Source organism: Melanerpes formicivorus, unplaced genomic scaffold (assembly GCF_026170545.1).
Source record: "Melanerpes formicivorus ecotype bairdi unplaced genomic scaffold, bMelFor1.0.p_v2 SCAF_2, whole genome shotgun sequence".
NCBI classification, from domain to species: Eukaryota; Metazoa; Chordata; class Aves; order Piciformes; family Picidae; genus Melanerpes; species Melanerpes formicivorus.
The window spans coordinates 12,465,537-12,486,918 of record NW_027142354.1 but is presented as its reverse complement, the minus strand read 5'-3'; the positions used below and the strand labels follow the sequence as shown (position 1 = coordinate 12,486,918).

At 42.0% G+C, this 21,382-nt stretch overlaps 1 protein-coding gene across 3 annotated transcripts in view; it reads left to right on the top strand.

The window, feature by feature from the left end:
• Positions 1–21,382, top strand: part of HIVEP2 (HIVEP zinc finger 2) — a 152,700-nt gene that overhangs the window by 107,184 nt on the left and 24,134 nt on the right. For all 3 annotated transcript variants that reach the window (XM_068150833.1, XM_068150816.1, XM_068150826.1), the window contains 2 exons: positions 14,165–14,209; positions 15,629–21,254. In XM_068150833.1, the coding sequence (XP_068006934.1) occupies positions 15,840–21,254 (5,415 nt within the window). In that variant the 5' untranslated portion in view covers positions 14,165–14,209; positions 15,629–15,839. The remainder of the gene's footprint in view (positions 1–14,164; positions 14,210–15,628; positions 21,255–21,382) is intronic.

Sequence of the window (21,382 nt, the reverse complement as noted above, 5' to 3'; positions counted from 1 at the left end):
ATGGAGCCACCATACCACCCAAGATACAGGCAGTCTCCCTCCCCACCTGGGCCATGTGTTTGTGGAGGCACAAGCTAGGGTCTTATGCTCAGGACAGTAACTTTGCAACGCCTGCTGTTTAAACACTGACCAATGGAGAAAAGCCATAGCAGGAACTTACTGAAAAGAATCATAGGATCATAGAATGATTTGGGTTGGAAGTGATGTTTAAAGGTCATCTAGACCAACCCCCATGGGCAGGGACATTTTTAAGAAAATCAGGTTTCTCAGAGCCCTGTTCCAACCTGGCCATGTATGTTTTTAGGGATGGGGCATCTACCACCTCTCTGATCAACCTGTTCCAGTTATTCACTGCTCTCATTGTGAAAAATGTTGTCCTTATATCTAGTCTAAATCTACACTCTTTTAGTTTAAAAGCATTGCCCCCTATCCATGCTGGACCAAGCTTACCACAGCTTTAAATGGGAGAGAGTTATATTTGCGTTGTTCCTAAAAGCTTCTTTGTGCTGGTGAAGTTGTGTAAGCTGGCCAAACAGAGTTGTCAAAGTACAACTGCATCTCATCAGTCTTCAAGCCTATGTGTCTGCTTCTGGCTGGGATGCTTCTGGTGCCTTCTCTCAAGGGCACTGCTGGCTCAGGCATCCAGAGCTGGCACAGGACATGTCCCACTTCCTTCAGCTCTTAGAGTCTCATTTTTGGTCCCTGGAGAAGTTTGCTGGTACAGCTCTGGTTTCACTTCTGAGTCTATTTCCTGGGCTGTATTAGGGTGTTTTGATAGGAAACTGTTCTCTATTTGTTATGTGAGGATGCAAAACCCATGTAATTTTCTTCACATTTAATCTTTTCCTAATCTCAGTGAAACAGGCTTTGAATTTCCCCCCCTCATGTTCTGAAGTTTCTCAAGTTACGTTTAGAAACAGGAAGCTGTTTTGCATGAAGGTAAGTTTGTGTTTTTTAACAAGAAAAGTTGGTGTTAGACTGGCTAAATATACCCACAGAGTCATACTCAGTGGGTAGTCCTAGCTATTTTTAGGCTTTATTTTTGCCTCTCTTTATTTATTTTTTTTGGTGACACCTCCACTGTACCTTCAGTTCATAGTGAGGCCCAGCTTCCTGCTCCCGTATGAAACTTGCAATTACAGGAGGAGTCAGTCTTGTCAGGTGTCATTTATCAGGCATTGCAGAGGACTGGTGTCAGCAAAGGAAGAACAAAGCTTAATCAAAAGAGAGAGAGGGAGAAGCATTCTCTTAATAATTTGCCCTTTGCAACAACAGACCCTTATCTGATCACCCACGCTCATCTGGCTGCTGATGCTGTACTTGCTTCATTAGTACAAGCTATTTTTACACCTTTTGTGTCTTTTGAGGAACCGAGTGGGCCTGCTGGCTTGTAGTGATTCACTATCTCCAGGCGAACAGGGTGTCCTCAAATCCTGCCATGGTGGATAGGAAGAGAGAAGTAGAAGGAAAGGTTCAATGGAATAAACAGGTTGATTAATTGTAGCCTTAGGTGATCCAAGTGCTACAGCATTTTACTTTGGTCTTCAGGAGAATAGCCTACATGGTTTTGGTTTGCAGTCCAGTTTTTCACATTATTATGTGCTCTCCCAAGGAACTTTTAGTAATGATTTAAAGTGTAGGTTAGCAAACATGAAGTCCTATGTGCTCATGAATGTACTCTGTTCTTTTCTTTTAATGGGGATGTTGCAGGCCGGACTAGGAGATGTCTGGGAGCTGAACTCTATGATCTATAAAGGTCCCTTTCAACCCAAACCATTCTACCGTTGTATGTTGGTGATGTTTTTTTTTTGTTTGTAGTGTAAAATGTCATTGGTGTATAACAAACACCCAAGAGGCTTTGGGCTAGCTGATTTCACTTCTACTTCTGACAATGGAAAGAAAACTAAATTTGGTGAAATGTGCAGGAGCATGAAAACCCTGTACAAAGTTGTATGGAGTTTTCCAGAGCTGAACAGTACTTGCTTTCCCTTTTAATAGACCATCAACCCTTAAACTGCCCTCTTAAAGCTTGCTGAGCTCTCTGCTGGTGGCTGAAATTCAACGTTTTGCTGTCCTTACTTCAACTTTTCCTGGGTAGCATTGATTTTGTGTCCTCTTGTGCCATTTATTAACTATAGAATAATGGATTCATATAGCAAGTTTTCTTGGAGAAGTATCAAAAGTTGGTGTGGGATACATATACAAAACTTTAAGGTGTTCATTGTACTAAAAAGAGAAGAGAGAGAAGAGAAGAGAAGAGAAGAGAAGAGAAGAGAAGAGAAGAGAAGAGAAGAGAAGAGAAGAGAAGAGAAGAGAAGAGAAGAGAAGAGAAGAGAAGAGAAGAGAAGAGAAGAGAAGAGAAGAGAAGAGAAGAGAAGAGAAGAGAAGAGAAGAGAAGAGAAGAGAAGAGAAGAGAAGAGAAGAGAAGAGAAGAGAAGAGAAGAGAAGAGAAGAGAAGAGAGAGAGAAGAGAAGAGAAGAGAAGAGAAGAGAAGAGAAGAGAAGAGAAGAGAAGAGGACGAGACCAGACCAGGTTGGAAGAGACCTTCAAGATCATCGCATCCAACCTATCATCCAACACCACCTAATCAACTAAACCATGCAACCAAGCACCCCATCAAGTCTCCTCCTGAACACCTCCAGTGATGGTGACTCCACCACCTCCCCAGGCAGCCCATTCCAATGGGCAATCACTCTCTCTGTGTAGAACTTCTTCCTAACCTCCTGCCTAAACCTGCCCTGGCACAACTTGAGACTGTGTCCTCTTGTTCTGGTGCTGGTTGCCTGGGAGAAGAGACCAACCTCCACCTGGCTACAACCTCCCTTAAGGTTGTTGTAGAGAGCAATAAGGTCTCCCCTGAGCCTCCTCTTCTCCAGGCTAAGCAATAATAACGTGTCATCAAAATTGGAAGTGTTTCCATAGACTCCTTTTGCAAGCCAGCTCTCTTTACAGACCTCTGTGCTGACCAAATCTATTGGAGTAGAACAAAGATGTGGTATGGCCCTTTTATTCTTTCATAAATCTAAATTTTCCAGATGAGGACATGAGAAAAAGTCCAGCACTACTGAGCAAAAAATTCCATTCACTTTAAGATGCCTTACAGTAGGGCAAAAGGAAGAGCAAAATCGTTACGATCGAAACATGCAGCAAGTTTCCCAGTACCAGCCATGCTGAGTCAAAACTTACTCTGATCTAACCCTGTCTGATATAAAGTCATCATGAAATGTAAGCAGTGTCTTTCCCAAGAAATATTTTGGGGTTTAGTGTATTGCATTTATTGAGAATCTGTAACCAAGCTGTCAGCTTGGCCTGTCCCTCAGATACCAACACAGAGGTTTTATAAGTGGATTAGGACATTTTGGTAGACTATCATCTTTTCAGAGGTGTTTGGTCAGGGAAGTGATGCTTTTGTTCATAAACACAGTTGATTTGTGTTTTGTGTAAAGAAGTCTAACTGCAAAGAATGAAATTTAATGTATGCCTGCAAAACACAGCAGAAAGCTCATGCTCACTTTACTGATTTTATAAAGAGATGTTCTGATGCAATTGGATGTTATATATAGTGACTTCCAATGTTTCATGCAATAAAAAGGAAAGAAGTGCTGTAGAATATGTAGAATATGACTAATTTTAAAGAGCTTTTTTTTTCCTTTCTTTTTTTTTTTTTCTTTCTTTCTTTCCCCCTGCCAGGCATCCTAAGGGTTTTAAAGAAAGCACCATCCTTACAGGTGCAGTCCAATTAATATACCTTATATTACTGCTGTAGTGGTCAGAATCTTTAGGCAAGGCTAAGTGACTAGATTTGCTATTGCAAAAGACCTGTATGGAATTACAAGTCAAAATGAAACATTTTGTCTGCAGAGTAGTGACTGTTGTGACATCTGTATGATTTGAGGCTTAATAGCTGATCTCAGCTGAACTGTAATGAAGTATTCAAAATGGATTGAAATAAAACTGCTGTGAAGGCCTGTTCTACTTTGGGTGCAAAAAAAAAACCCATTAAAGAAAATTGTAAGAACATGCTACTGATGCTCAGCTTGCATCTGTTTTTGTTTTGACGTGTGGTGACCACAGGGCTTAGTAAACAATGGCAGGTTTTAAAATAAGCTTGTATAATAATTGGTGTGAGTGAAAAACAAACACAAGTTCAGATACTATAAATGCCTTCCTATGTAATTCATCCCGGGGTGAGAACGTTCAGCAGAGGCACAGTGCATTTGCTCATTGAAGAAAGTGTTAGAAAAATGCTGATATTTTAATCTGAAATGCAAGTGGCTTCTTCTGACATGGTGTGAAAGGAGGCATAGCTGTTCGCAAAATCTGCCATGGTTGTATAATTAAGATTGTGTAACTTTTTGAACTAAAAAAGCCTCACTTCCCAGAAGTCTTGGCGATATTCTCCCTCTAAGATGAAAATGCTAGGCAAAAGCCTGATATCTGCCTAATATTTCCATTTGGCAACAGCATAATAATAATAATCACTTTGTACCTGAAAATGATGCAGTATTGACACGAAATTTGATTTCTTTTTTTGTCCTTGGTAATGCTTGGGGAAACACTTGTGTGGTATCTTAGCAGGGACTTAGCAGCACGGGTCTGTTATCCCCAGCAGCTGCCCAGTGTTGCAGTACTTCCATGAAAATGCAGAGCATTTCAGCCTTTGCATGTCATTTTGGTTAGGAAAACTGTCATAGCTGACAACTTTAGCAGTTTAAACTCTTCTCTGACACTCTTCTTATCCTTAGCATAGACAATTTGCAAGTCTAGAAAAGAGTGCAAACCACGGTATGAGATTTAACACATCCAAATGCCGGGTTCTGCACATTGGCCACAACAACCCCATGCAGTGCTACAGGCTGGGGTCAGAGTGGCTAGAGAGCAGCCAGGCAGAGAGGGACCTGGGGGTGCTGGTTGATGGTAGGCTTAACATGAGCCTGCAGTGTGCCCAGGCAGCCAAGAGGGCCAATGGCATCCTGGCCTGCATCAAGAATGGTGTGGCCAGCAGGAGCAGGGAGGTCATTCTGCCCCTGTACACTGCACTGGTTAGGCCACACCTCGAGTACTGTGTCCAGTTCTGGGCCCCTCAGTTTAGGAAGGATGTTGACTTGCTGGAACGAGTCCAGAGAAGAGCAACAAAGTTGGTGAGGGGTTTGGAACACAAGCCCTATGAGGAGAGGCTGAGGGAGCTGGGGCTGCTTAGCCTGGAGAAGAGGAGACTCAGGGGTGACCTTATCACTCTCTACAACTACCTGAAGGGAGGTTGTAGACAGGCGGATGATGGTCTCTTCTCCCAGGCACCCAGTACCAGAACAAGAGGACACAGTCTCAGGCTGCGCCAGGGGAGGTTCAGGCTGGAGGTCAGGAGGAAGTTTTACACAGAGAGAGTGATTGCCCACTGGAATGGACTGCCCGGGGAGGTGGTGGAGTCGCCGTCATTGGAGGTGTTCAGAAGGAGACTTGATAGGGTGCTTGGTGCCATGGGTTAGCTGTTTGGGTGGGTTGGATTGGTTGATGGGTTGGACACGATGATCTTGAAGGTCTCTTCCAACCTGGTTTGGTTTATTTGGTTTATTTGGTTTATTTGGTTTAATGTGTTGTAATCACATCCACACAGGAATCTTTGCATATGCACTCCTGTCTTGCACAAGTGCTCCTAGATTCATAGTTTAGTTAATCTGCCCTTGATAAAGTGTGAGTATTCCCTTTCTGATTAACATTTTTCTTTGTGTTAAAGTGAGAAGAAATTCTTTAATCTCAGTATTTTTCACCAGTTCTTGAAAATACAAAATTTTGATTGCAGTCCCAGTGGCATCACATACCATTAATAACCACTTTCTACCTAAAAGTGATGCAGTACTGACACGAGATTTGATTTAATTTTTTTTGTCCCTGGTAATGCTTGGGGAAACACTTGTGTAGTATCTTAGCAGGGACTTAACAGCACAGGTCTGTTGATTAGTGTCTGAACCTTTGCTTTTCATGGATTTTAGGTATTTTGCCATTCAGGGGCCACATAATGTCTATCAATTTACATGACAGTAGTTCGGGGACAACAGCAGCGCCAAAGCTCCATTTCTTTTCTGTGCTGCTGGTGTGGGAAAAAAAAAAGTAATCCTACAAATAGTGATCAGAAACTATTTCACACTTTCAAGGATTGGCCATCTTATCACAGAATCACAGAAGCATTCAGGTTGGAAAAGACCCTCAGGATCACCAAGTCCAACTGATAACCCTACTTGCTCAGCCTGGAGAAGAGGAGACTCAGGGGTGACCTTATCACTCTCTACAACTACCTGAAGGGAGGTTGTAGACAGGCGGATGATGGTCTCTTCTCCCAGGCAGCCAGTACCAGAACAAGAGGACACAGTCTCAGGCTGCGCCGGGGAGGTTCAGGTTGGATATTAGGAAGAAGTTCTATACAGAAAGAGTGATTGCCCATTGGAATGGGCTGCCCAGGGAAGTGGTGGAGTCGCTGTCATTGGAGGTGTTCAGGAGGAGACTTGATGGGGTACTTGGGGCCATGAGTTAGCTGTTTGGGTGGTTTGGATTGGTGGATGGGTTGGACGTGATGATCTTGAAGGTCTCTTCCAACCTGGTTTGGTTTATTCTATTCTACAAAGTTCCCCCTAAACTGTAGCCCCAAGAACCACATCCAGATGACCTTTAAACACATCCAGGGTTGCTATCCTTATGTTCAATTGCTGTGGCTCAGAAGAAAGTGAGATAGAGTTGAGTTTCTGCTGCTAAACAGATCAGCCCAATAATTTAGAGTTAATTTCTATCTCAACACCACTTTGGATACTCCTATACATTGTTTATTTGCTACTGTTTATGTGCTTCTGAACTTATACATGAGAGGAACTGATTGTTCTGCAAATAAGGACCAATAGGATTAGGCATCATATGAACCTTACTTAGGCCATCAAAATAGCATTTAAAAAGGACCTTAGTGGTGGCTGTCTGTTTCTGACTGTTCTCTGCATAGGAGCTGGTGTCTCTCTTGTAAGATGCTGCATACTGGATTCAAAAGAAAATTTGGGGGAGGGGAAGTAAAATTACTGTGCTATTTTTGTTGTCTTTTGAAGTTTAGTAACACTGGAAATGCTGTCTGTCAGATCTACCATTGCTCTGCCATCACATTTAAGGTCCACATGGGGAAATAGCTGGTATTTTACTCGTCTGTTTTCATTTTTTAACTTGTTCCACAAGGAAATAAGTAGCAGTGTGAGAAGATTAGCAGTTTATATAATTCTCATGTTTAGTTTCATATTAGTTTCAGATCTGAATAATCCAAATCCTTTGTCTTTTTTTGTGTGTGTGTGTGTGTGTGTAAATGGATTCAGGATGTCCACATCAGAAGACAGACAACCAGAACAGGTAGATGCTGTATTATGTGACATGCTTAGGCACCTCTGACAGATTTGTACATGCACAGCAAGGTTAGACAAGCAGAAACAAAATATTTACCTGATTAGTTAAAAGCAATGGGATCAGAGAGATCAATTAGCTGCTAAATGACTGACAAGCTTGTTTGTCCTGTGGCTGTTTTGGCATGGCTATTTTGGCATCTCTTTTAATAGCAGGGCTTTGTTCAATTCAAGGAGAAGTGTAATTTGCTTACAGACTAATACCTATAAAGGAAGTGTTGAAGATTAATTTGGCTTCTATGTAGCTTTCTCTCTCCAGCCCCCACCCCTCCCACCCCCCCTTTCTTTTTTTTAAAGAAGTTATCTTGTGGAAATAAGTCTATGTTCAATTGGACCTTGGCAACATGGAAGCTTTCTTTATACATCTTTTCCATCCAGTTGTAATGTGTACATTGTGTATAATGCTGAAATGGGAAATAGTGATTTGAGTGAGCAGTCCTTGTCATTATAGTGAAAAAGTCAGTGTTAAAGCATTTCTGCTGTAGGCTTCTTCTATGGCTTCTTAAAATACACTCAACTTGAATTTTTTGGGGGTGCTATTTTTCAACAGAGAGTGGCAATTTAAAATTGTATTTAAGATACTTAACACAGCAAAAACTGAGTGCTTTGCTGCAGCTGTGCTCTTAGCATTTATGATGCAAGCCAGCTTCTCTTGAAGAAAATTGCCAATGTTTTCTTACTACCATGTAATTGAACACTTATTGCAATGTATGTTACAAATTTCTCTGTACACATCTAGAAGGTGTTGGATTAGTTTGTTTTCATATTGTAACAAATAGCCTCAGATAATGGGTATGTAGGATGTAAAAGCTTAAACCTAAGTGATGTGTAAATCTGTTTGTTTTTATGATGAATAAATCTGGAATTTGGAACTCATTGGTTCAGATTCGTACCATCACAATGTAGAGCAGAATTTACCTCTTACTTTTACGTGGTGGTGGAAGAGTTTGTTGGCTTTCAGTCGCTCAGAATCAAATCTCATATCTGTTCAAATGTCCTTGAAGTTAAATGAGAGATTCTTGTGTCACACCTGATTTTTCTGTAGGGTCATCACAGAAGGGATAGAGTGTGTCTGACCTCTGATTCAGTAGGATCACCTTCAGATGAGGGAAGGAGAATTTTGTTCTTCACAGCATGTACCCACTGAAACGTATATGAAATGTCTGAGACAGGTGTAAGTTCATACAGTTGTGGTTAACAGATGTTAGAGTACAATAGATTTGATTATTCATGTTCTCAGTTGGCATCAGCATGCATTTAAGCAGTCAAATTCCAATTATTTTCTTCAACATACTCAGATAATGGTCTCAGATAATAGTTTGAATTACCTGAATTAACATGATTAAGGTAAGTTTGGTAAATCCTTAACATGAATGAAACAATCAATACTACTACAATTAACTGACATGTGCTTGCCAATGCCATCTCTCTATGCTGTGGTTCTAGAATAGTTTCCAAAATACGAGCCAAATTTAGTGCAAGCACTTAAATAATTGCACCAATCCGGATGCCAGATTTTATGTGCACAGATTGTGTCCCTTGAAACCAGTCACTACCAGGGACACAAAGGTGCTTTCATAAGAATCCGACAGTAAAAGCTTGTGCTTGGTCACAGTGAGCTTGCACACTACCCTTGATGCATCTGTAGCTGGATCCTCTTAGTCAGGCCCCTTCATTTCTGGCTTCTTGGGGCATCAGTGTGAGCACAGTGTGCACCCGCTGTAGCACTGGAGAGCAGATCCTGCCCTGTAGCTTCTCTTCTAGTGAGCTTAGGAGAATCTGATTGATCATTTAATAGTAAATAGACTAGGTACTATGCCTAGTTGCTGAATAGTATTTCTTTTTTTCTTGGCTGGTGCTTTTAAATGACATTTGAAAAAATATATTGCAATGATTTGGTGCAACCACTGCCCAACTTATAAAGAAATGTATTATTCTAAATGTTTCACGGTGTTTCCAAAACTGTGATTCTCTGACTTGTTTTGGGGAATGGTAATATGTTCAGTTAAGTGCTGAAATCACGAGGGCAGGCGGAACATCTGGGGTGGATTACTACTGTTAAGAGTAGTATCTTCAAATGTGAACAGGTAACAAGAGCAATTGCAATATAGGAAGTGGTAGATTGAAACAAATGTATATGTCCTGTTTTGAAACAAATGTACATAACCTGTTTTAAAAGGGCTACCGTCTTGGAACTGCATGTGTGAGAGGATGGCTTGCAACTGCTGCCAAGTGGCAGCAAAAGCACAGAAATCCTTGCATTCCCCACTAATTCAAGACTTTGCCAAGTGCCAGTGGTTGCCATAGGAATTTGCAATCAACCCTTGAGGTGCTGAGATGGACAGGTATAAGGCTAGCTGTAAACCCACAGTCAGACAGGACCCCTAACCAGGGGTTGTTGAAAATGCAGTTCAGTCTAGTAGTGGAGTTCAGAGACCACAAGTGTGATGTCAAGTGGTACAAAAATGCAGTTGGTCATCTTTGCTTTATTTGAGTAAAATGCCAAAGCTGTATAGCCCAAGGTCTGCATTCACTTCCATATGTTACTACGTAACAGCCTCAGCCCGTGAACGAATCCATAACTTTGCAAAGAAGGATGAATGAATGCTTATCTATCTTCATGCCAGTCAAATGCTTCAGTTCAGAGTTGTGCACTGAATGCTGGTCAAGAGCCCTACTTCAGGCTTAGCCCACCTATGACTGTGTCTATGTAGAAGAGGCTGTTTGAAGCTATTAAATGTTTTATTAGGATACCCAGCAGGGTTTTTTTAATGATTCCCCCCCCCCCCCCCCCCCAATGGGATGTCAACACCAAACAGCTTTTTGCAGAATATGATTAGTGATGCAGATGTGGGGTAGGACAGTAAGCCAAGATCTGCTGCCTTTCTTCCCAAAAGGCCAAGGCAATTTTCTTCTCAGTTGCAGGTGGGGAAGCGCTCAGAGGTGGCCTCTCTTTCTTGTAAGGCTGCTTGGCTGCTGGGCTTATCCCAGACATAAACTAGACTTGTCTAATAAGGGTTTTGGCAGAGGTCTGCGCATGATTGTAAGGATTTCATAGGAGCCACTGCAGCTTGTCTATGCTATGCTACGCTATGTTTGCCCTATAGAATATGAATTCTTCAGGAGCCAGTTGCTGTGGTTTTAGACTGGCTTCGTGCTGGCAGAGCTGGACAGAAAAGATTTAAAGCAGGGCTGGTTCTGACCCTTAGTCCTTACGCTAGAGTCAATATTTATTCTATATGCTGCACTCAGGATTTAGCCTGGAAGACATAAGTTTCCAATTTGTTCACTTGCAAGAGCTGTAACATGAGCTACAAATTGAGAAGTAGTAAAAGTTGTATTTTGCCAAATTTTATTTTAAAGTTGTTGAGTGTAACCATTTTAATGGTCTGGAAAAAAAATTAAATGAAAGGAGGGGGAAAAAAAAGAAAGGAAGAAATAATCTTAGGGCTCTGCAATCAACCAGATATACGTCCCCTACATGCAGCTCACATAGGTGCCTTAGGAAAAGGAGTGACAGGGTAATGCTCCTTTCTAGTCTTGATTTAGTAGGTGTATCTGACAGAAATACAGCTTCTGGTTTCCCAGTAATCTTCTCATGTTCAAAGTTTTCACAGAAGTAAAATGTCCCAGTTTGAAGCAGGCAGATAGCACAGTTAGTGTGGCTGGAGGAGCTGGCTCCTGGGACACATTCCTACAAGGGAAACCTGGTTTGACTCCTGGCCAGGCAGGACTTTGCAGCTCGTGTCAGACGATGTGCTCAGTGCAGCTCCCATATGGCTTCTGATCTGTGTAGGTGGGCTTCTCTTAGTCACTCCAGTAGAGCTGAACTGGACCAAAGGTATTAAAGAAAGCATGCATTTTTATCATCCTTAGGTCCTTAATTTGAAATAAGTAGTAGTTGGAATATAGGGAGTTTCTGTCTATTGGATTGTGTATGTTTGATGAAGGGTAATATTGAAAAGTATATTTAGGGTGTTTTCTCACAGAGAAACAGTAATCAGTTGAAAAATGGAAGTCTGTTGTTGGTTTAAGCTAGGCTGTGGATGCAGACAAATGAGATAGAGGCTGGACTGGAAAAAAACCCAGAATGTGCACTAGCTTCCAGGGTCTCAGATTTCTGCAGTTAGGCCATTCTCCCATTAAGGAGGTAAAAATAAAGAATAAAAAACACCCCTAAAGAACCCCAAAGCAAACTAACAACAACAATGACAAAAAACCCCAAAGAAACTGGAAGAAATACTGTAAAAGTGACCTTTGACACAGGATGGATGGCGGCTCAAACCAAACCAGAAATTATGATGTTTGTTCTGGAAAGGGATTTATTTTCCCCAGGAGAGTGACTCTGACCAAATTTAAGCCATCAATAATCCCTGTAATTAGTCTATACCTGTTACATAGTCTAGGTTAAAAAATTATATGAACCCTTCTGAAAATAGCAGGACCACAGAATGGCTTGAACTCTGTAACAGAGGTCTCAGTCCAGAACAGAGAAAGTATATCAGCGTCATCTTTTGCTCAGATAAAACCATTGCTGTCACATTTCTGTGACTGGAAGATTTTTCTCTAAAGATGCTGTTGGTAGAGGGAGTATGGAAGAGAAAGGATTCTCCCATCTTCTAGAAATGTTTTCTTCACCATTTGCAAAACTGCCTAATAAGGAGTAAAGTATTTTTCTTTGAAGATGGCTAATAACTTTATGATCTTTCAATGAGGAACGTTTGCTCTCATCCATGTTTCTACTTCTCAAGCCAGATATCTTCCTATACATCCATGCTTCTATATTGGAATCATTACTGATCTGAATTTCAGTTTAGCTCAGCTGCCAAAAATTATTTTGCCACTTACATGGCATTTCCTTGTGAAGTATCACAGTATCACCAAGGTTGGAAGAGACCTCAAAGATCATCAAGTCCAACCTATCACCCAAGACCTCATGACTAGACCATGGCACCGAGTGCCATGTCCAATTCCCTCTTGAACATATCCAGGGATGGTGACTCCACCACCTCCCTGGGCAGCACATTCCAATGATGAATGACTCTCTCAGTGAAGAACTTTCTCCTCACCTCCAGCCTAAACTTCCCCTGGTGCAGCTTGAGACTGTGTCCTCTTGTTCTGGTGCTGGTTGCCTGGGAGAAGAGACCAACACCCTCCTGGCTACAAACACCCTTCAGGTAGTTGTAGAGAGCAATGAGGTCTCCCCTGAGCCTCCTCTTCTCCAGGCTAAACAACCCCAGCTCCCTTAGCCTCTCCTCGGAGGGCTTGTGCTCAAGTGCTATGGAGTTGCTCTGTAGTAACAACATCTGATACACTGTAAATCATGGATGAGGATTTTTTTTTCCTTTTTATTTGAGGAAGCAAACTAAGAAAATAAAAATTGACAAAAAATATTACTAGGATTACATTTTTAGATAGTTTGGCAAGTGGGTTATTTAAATAGCCATTAGTGCATCAAAGCTGAATGACATCGTGACCTAAAGTACTCTGGTTTTTATTTGACAGCTTGCTATTATTTTGTACTACAGGAGATTTCTCCATAGTTACGACTTCAAAATGTTATCCACATTTGACAAACCAAGTCCCTTAAATCTTGCTGTCACACTACCAATATATTGTTTGTAATATCAAATAAGTAAATGGTAACAGGTAGCACAGTAACAATTCTGCTTAAGTCTTGGGGCTTTACTGATGTCTATTTGTTCTTTGAAATGACAAGGAATTTAAAGTTATCTGTTGGTTTTATACAATGGAAGAAGCACAAGTGCTCTAGCTGGTTTTCTGGCAGTGTCTAATTGAGGATCACTGTAGTAGCCTTTATGTCATATCTGAAGGTAATGCTCCAGCTGTTTCTAAAGATCCATTCTTTAGAGATGCTCTGAATTTTGTCCCAAATAAAAACCATAAAGAAAAGCTATAATTGTTGCTTCTGTTGTCACAATTGAACAAGCATCCTTTTTTAATGAAACAAAAGACAAAATCTGTTTTCAGGATAAAAGTGTTGAAAACTGGGAGAGTCCTGCTTGGATGGGAGAAATACTCTACAGCAGTGATAGGGTGTTCCGGGTCCCTGTTTTCTGTGCTAGTCTCTTTGGCAATATAGACAGTAGTAGCCTGTAGTCTGGTGACAATCAGATAGGTGGCAAATCGTGGCAGTCACAGAAGTCTTTTATCTATGTCTTTGGTCTGTAGGTTTCTTCTTTGAGAAGGCAGACATATATCCTTGAGCAGTATCCCATTGGTATTAACTGATTTGGAAAACTACTTGAATTTCACTACGTTTTCTTGCACCTGAGTTGTGACAGCCTGACTAGGATTTTGTTCTGGTCCCTGAAATGTATGATCAGAGGCCTGGAGTCTAAAAGTATTAGCTGGAGAGAACACTGAAAGAGGATTTGCGAATAGGATTCAGGGATAATCCGTGCTTAACAAAGGTGTAGGAATGAAGACGGACATTGGCAGCTCTCTCTTTTTTACCGATTCAGGAAGAGTGAGACTGCATTGGTTTAGACTTGCAGTTACTCATTTACACACTAGAAACCTAAATGCTTTAAAAAGACTCATGATCATATTCTTCAATATGTGGTTGCTTAGCCCTTTAAGACAAAACATGAACTTTTTTCATTGGATGGATAAAAGAAATTTATGGATGCCTCCTGTAAAGAATAGAGCAATTTCTTCAGCATGTATACTTCATACCAATAATTTCTGATGACTTTTTCTTTTTCTTTCTACAGGAAAATTGAAGATAGTCATGCCTGTTAGATGCCTGGAAGCTGCAGGTAATTGTTTCATATTAAAAAAAACTATATCATATATTCCCATTACCTGCTGGTGGCTTTTTCCCCTGCACTTTGCTAATGTTTCTTCAAGCCAAATTAATTTGTTCCACTGTAGGAATGGAAAATGTTCCAATATCTAATACTTTTTTTTTTTTACCCTTTACCTTGCTATTGTAAAATCATGATTGTCTCTATAATTCTCACTGTTTCATTCAGAAAATATCCTGTGTTTGGATAATATGGAAGCAGGAAGCCTGCATGGAAGTTTTTAAGACTAGGCTGGATGGGGCTCTGAGCAGCCTGATCTAGTGTGAGGTGTCCCTGCACATGACAGGGGGGTTGGAATTGGGTGATCTTCAAGGTCCCTTCCAACCCTGACAATTCTGTGATTCTGTGATTGTTTTTCAGATTCAGATGCTCTCTTGTCTATGAAAATCATACCTCTGAGCTTTTCTCCTTTATAATGGAACCATGGGAACCAATTTAATTTAAGCATGAAAAGTGCATGTATAGCTGGATAGAAATGTTTCAACATTGAAATCTAAACTGCTAAAGTCACAGTGATAGCTCATCTCTAATACTTTTTACCTCTAGTAAGACATTCTCACTAAAATTCAATAAAGTGATTGGGAGATGGAGATGTGGAAAGGTACAATAGTGCCATGCTTGGAATGCTTATTTGATGTCTCTTTTTTGACTGTTTAAAAGTACTGTTAAAGGGTGAATAACACATTGTTGCAAAATCAGTTAGATGATCCATGTTAAGAAACATCTCCCTTTAGCCATCTTTAGCCATCTTAAAATGTGTTATATACTCTAAGGTAGTCATCTACTGCTTTCTGCCTAGCCAATGCTGAGAAACAAGCATCTCCATAGTGCATAGACATCCTCTATGTCTGAAGCACCTATCACAACATGGAGCAATTTCTTCTCTGCAAGCACTAATCACCATCCTCTGACTTTAGAGGAAGACCAGGTGATTAAAGTACATGTCTGAACTATAGCTGAGTAATACTGGATAAGGTGATTCCCATACACAGTGTTAGGACTCTTATTTTCAACTGTGATTTGCTGAAAGGGCTTTGTAAGTAGGTGATGGACTTTCTGAGAATCAAGCCTTAAAACTGCCCCCAGAAAGCCTTTCAAAGCTACTGTTTAATTTGGAAAGTGTAGTACTCTGTTTTCTGTTCCTAGGGCTTTTCCTGAATAGTGATTATACTTGTATGCAATCTCCAGAGCCAGTCTTTACTGTGTCTGATCACAAAAGGGAATTTTGTGAAATGTAGTTACTTTTGCTTTACTCCCTCAATACTTTTCATGTAAGGCTCAGTGAAAGTGCAATTGATTGCATCAGTGGTTTTTAGCATGGCTGTATTAATTGATATATGGGACTTCTTTGTTTCTAATTTTTCCATACAGATATCTGTGTCACCATGGAAGAGATGAAGAGAACTTTGCTCTAGTAGATCACAAATATCTCTGGGTCATTCTGCATCTCAGTATTTAATAGGAATGAGAAATGTCCAAATGCTATAACAAGTCTTTGCAAATGTATAACAAACTGTTTAGGAAAGTTCCTGCCATGAACAGAGGTGTAGAATACTCACATTAGTGTACAGACACAAATCTAATGCCTATAGACTACTGCGTGGACCTTTCCAAAGAGAAAGAAAAGTCTGTCAGCTTGCAACAGCCCTGGAAAAATGGGAGCAACAAAACTTTGAGAAGCACAGGTTTGGACACACTCCATGTGTCTGCACAGCTTTCAAGTGAACTAGCACTTAAGACCTTGTGTAACAAAATGGACTCTGGGGACACAGCTATAGGGCAAAAAGCTACCTCAAGGTCTGGAGAAACTGCTAAAGTACCAAGTAGATGGAGGCAAGAACATTCAGCTGTTATTAAGATGAGCACTTTTGGCAATCAAGAAGTACAGAGGCAACCACAAATAGATCACGAGCAAATAGGAAACACAGCATCAGCACAACTTTTTAGTTCTGGGAAACTGGTATCATCAAGTGAAGCTGCACAGCAAGTCACGGAGAAGCAATATCCACAGCATCGTCCAAGCCCTTACTCATGTCAACATTCACTTTCTTTCCCACAGCATTCATTGCCACAAGGCTTCTTGCACAACATAAAGCCACATCAGAGCTTGGAAGGCCCTCCATGGCAGTTTCCTAGCCACTTGCAGTCAGTTGCCTCAGAGGACTTGTTTCCTTTCCATACGCATAGCCATAGCGGAGGTTTCTCCAGAAAGAAGATTTCAAGTTTGAACCCTGCATACAGCCAATATTCACAAAAATCTTTAGAACAATCAGAAGATGCTCACAAAAAGGAGCACAAACCCAAAAAGCCTGGCAAGTACATTTGTCCTTACTGTAATCGGGCTTGTGCCAAACCTAGTGTACTTAAAAAGCATATTAGGTCTCATACTGGGGAGCGACCGTACCCTTGTGTTCCTTGTGGTTTCTCCTTCAAGACGAAGAGCAACCTTTACAAGCACAGGAAGTCACATGCCCATGCAATTAAAGCAGGATTGGTACCTTTCACAGAATCAGCAGTCTCTAAGTTGGACCTAGATGCCAGCTACATTGATGTGGAAGCTGAAATACATTCAGATGGTGAGCAGAGCACAGACACTGATGAGGAGACCCCACTGCTAATGGAAGGGCCTGACAAACTGAGCCCTGTCCCGCAGCTCCCCCTGGACATTGCTAGCAGAAGCAGTTTTCACTCCTCCATGGAAGAGTCCTTGATGGGGCCACTGAAAGTGCCCATTTTGATTATCCCAAAAAGTGGAATTCAGTTACCCAGTGAGAGCTCACCATATATTTGCTCTGATATGTTGCAAACCCCATCCTTAAGTACCAAGTCTGATGACTCTCATACAGTTAAACAGCGACTTGCACTAAGACTGTCAGAGAAAAAAGGGCAAGATTCTGAGCAGTCATTAAACCTCCTGAGCCCACACAGTAAAGGAAGCACTGACTCTGGTTATTTTTCCCGTTCAGAAAGTGCTGAGCAGCAAATCAGCCCACCAAATACTAATGCAAAGTCTTATGAAGAGATCATCTTTGGGAAGTTCTATAGGATTAATCAAAGGACAGCAGTAACAGTAGCCACAACAAATCAGGAACACAGTTTAATGGGTAGAAAGGGCAAAGCAGAACCATTACCTCTTTTAAATAACAGATTAGATATCAAGATGCTTGAGGAACACATTTCTCAGATGACTCCAAATAAAGAGGAACGCACTGACTCCAGTAATTTGAGCACTATTAAATCTACACATGTTTATCCAGGCAGCAATACAGACTCCAGACAATCCCAGACGACCACATCATCCATCAAAAATGAATCCAACCTCTACCAAGTCAGTCAGCAGAGTGACATGCCCATCCTTCTAGAGCCCCCAGTAGATTCCTCTCCTCTTATTAGAAGTAACTCCATGCCAACCTCTTCTGCAAACAGCCTAAGTGTTCCCCCATCTCTGAGAGGAAGCCATTCATTTGATGAGAAGATGACTGGCTCAGATGATGTATTTTACCCTGGAACAGTGGGAATATCACACCAAAGGATGTTGAGAAGACAGGCTGCCTTTGAACTGCCCTCTGTGCAGGAGGGGCACTCAGATTCTGACTATCATGGAAGACCAGGGAAAAATATCATTATCGCTTCCAGCAGACCGACAGCAGGTGACAAAGGATCATCCTTAAAAGAGAAGAAAGGAGACAAGACCTTTTATGACTATGATGCCAGTGGAAAGCACTACAGAACGTGGGAAGAATTTGAAGCTCAGAAGCACAACTACAGGGACTCGCCATCCTTAGCTGGAATGAACAAGGCAGGAGAGTACTTTGTTGATCCACTGGGACAATCGCAGGCGGTGCCATCTATGCTTGGAACAACTTTTGAGAACAGAAAGCGCAGGAAAGAAGAAAGTGTTGGTGATGAGGAAGATAGCCCCATGCTTTGCAGCAGTACAACTGGCACCACTGGGGGAATTCAGCCTTTGGACTTTGACCCCAAATCCCAAATTCAGGAAGTGCCAAGGAGTGGATTTGCCCTTCAAGGTCTGGACAGTGCTGCCCATTGCCACACGGAGCGTTTTGACATCTGCAGGCCTTACTTGCATTCTGGAAGCCCAGCAGCTTCTCTGGAAGACTCATCCTTCACTGCAGAGCAAGAAAAGGCTGCAGAATCACTGTCCAGAAAGCCCCCTGGAAATGTCATCTCTGTCATTCAGCACACAAATTCATTGAGCAGGCCAAACTCATTTGAACGGTCTGAATCTACAGAACATATTGCATGCCAGCAGGAAAAGATCTATTCACCATCTGAAGCATGTGAGAGTGAGATTTGTGAGTCTCCAATGAGCCCAGACCGAGCTCCACAAACAGAAAGTGCTGACACCAGTAAGCCATCTCCATCGCAGCAGCCTCAACAGTATCATATGCAGCCCAGGTTGGTTCGCCAGCACAACATACAGGTACCCGAAATTCGTGTCACGGAGGAGCCAGATAAGCCTGAGAAGGATAAAGAAGTGCAGAGTAAAGAACCAGAGAGACCCACTGAAGAATTCCAGTGGCCCCAGAGAAGTGAAACCCTTTCTCAACTTCCAGCTGAAAAGCTACCACCCAAAAAGAAGCGTTTACGACTGGCTGACATGGAGCACTCCTCTGGAGAATCCAGTTTTGAATCCACAGGTACAAGCCTCTCTCGCAGCCCTAGCCAAGAAAGTAATTTGTCCCACAGTTCAAGTTTTTCAATGTCCTTTGAGAGAGAAGAGAGTATGAAGTTCATCACACCTCCCAGGCAAGATGAGTTTGGAAAACAGTCTGAGTTTTTAACAGTTCCAGCTGGTGCTTACTCACTTTCCGTCCCTGGGCATCACCATCAGAGGGAAATGAGACGCTGCTCATCTGAACAGATGCCCTGTCCCCATGCTGCTGAAATCCCAGAGATCCGAAGTAAATCTTTTGATTATGGGAACCTGTCTCATGCCTCTTCAGCTGGGACACCAACTACAGCACTGTCTCCATCCCGAGAAAGGAAGAAGTGTTTCTTGGTTCGTCAGGCTTCCTTCAGTGGTTTTCCAGAGATTTCCCAGACTGATCAGAGCACAGAACAAAGTATAAAGCAGGAGCAGATGGAGCATGCACAGGCTGGTCTTCGCTCCTCCCAGCTTGCCTGGCATCACTCACCCTCCTCTGTACTTCAGCCCATTCAGGTAGAGGACTCTGGAAAACAGGCTGTTGTCTCTTGTGCTCAGCTTAGTAATAGCTCATCCCAACTTGCCCAGCAACAGGCTCTTCTTGCAGGTAGCCCGGAAATGTTAAGGACTCCCTTGATCCAACAAGCACCTTATATTTCTAACAAACATCCGTCAGAGCAGCAGCAGCTATTTGCACATCAGGAAAAAGTCCCATTTCCTTCTCTTCATAGCACCTTGTTTCAGTTCCCCTATCCAGCTGTCTGCATGGTTCACTTACCACCTTCTCAGCAGCCTGTCTTGTGGCAGTCATGCACAGAACCTCTACACTTCCAACATCATTTTGTTCAACAGCTACAGAAATCTTACGTCAAGCAGCCTTTCCAAACAGATGTTCCTTCAAGTTATCATCTGGAACATGTGCCAGAGCTTATTGGAAAGAAACCAGAAGATTATGTGCATGCTAAAGAGCAAACATACCAGCATTACTCAGGAACATCTGAGCAGTATTCAAAAAATACTCTTGCTAAGTACCAGTCAGACCATAGCATTAAACCAACAGATACCTCCTCTGAGCAGCATCTTCAGACAGATTTTGACTCCCCAGCTGATGGATCTGTACAGTCTTTGCCAGGAACAGTTGTTCCTGTCAGGATTCAAACCCATGTGCCATCTTATGGTAGTGTCATGTACACAAGCATTTCCCAGATCCTTGGACAGAGCAATAGTCCTGCAATTGTAATTTGTAAAGTTGATGAGACTGTTTCTCAAAGAACATTGGCAACTAATGCAACCATGCAAGGAATTGGATTTAACATAGCTCAGATGCTGGGTCAGCATGGAGGGCTAGAAAAGTATCCTTTGTGGAAAGTGCCACAGACACTACCACTTGGACTGGAGCCACCAATTCCCCTCTGTTTGCCTTCCAGTTCTGACATGGCTTCTACCTTGGGTGGAGGCAAAAGAATGCTTTCACCTGCCAGCAGCTTAGACCTCTTCATGGAGACCAAGCAGCAGAAACGAGTCAAAGAAGAAAAAATGTATGGGCAGATAGTTGAGGAGCTAAGTGCAGTTGAGTTAACGAATTCAGATATAAAGAAAGATTTTCCAAGAATGCAGAAGCCTCAACTAGTAAGGCAGAGCTGTGCTACTGAGCCAAAAGAAAATCTGCCATCTGTGTCATCCTCTTCACCCCTGTCATCCTCATCATCTCAGGATTTCCCACCTGTCAGCACGCCAACAGCTGATGCTTCCCCACTGAGCAGGGAGAAACTTTCCAGTTTTGATTCCACGTCACCTGGGCAGAAGTCCAGTGGCCCTTCTGAAGGAAGAGAATCACCAGAGGAGCTGGATGTGGATGAAACAGCCTCAGATATGAGCATGAGTCCACAGAGGTCTTCATTGCCACCAGCAGACATTCAGCCTGAAGACCAACTGAAACATCAAAAATTGCCTCTTGGGATGTTAGTCCAGATGTCATCCAGTACCGGTGGGAAGGTCACAGGCTCAACCATTCTTCTGACAGACGTAGCAGATTTTCAGCAGATCCTTCAATTCCCAAGTCTGCGCACTACGACTACTGTGAGCTGGTGTTTCTTAAACTATACAAAACCCAATTACATTCAGCAGCCAACCCTCAAGTCTTCTGTTTATGCTTCATGGTGTATAAGTTCATGTAACCCCAACCCATCTGGGCTAAATACAAAGACCACTCTAGCACTTCTGAGGTCCAAGCAAAAAAACACCATGGAAATCTACACTCTGGCTGCTATGCATAGACCTGGAGATGGTAAACTGACATCATCAAGTGCATGGAAGCAGTTTGCTCAGGTAAATAAGATATTTTAATGCTATTAAATATAGCTTTATTTGAGAAAATATTAGTAAACTATGAGATGTACTTTAATGTTTTGGGGTTTTTTAATTAAAAAATATTCCCTATTGGGAAATCAACCATT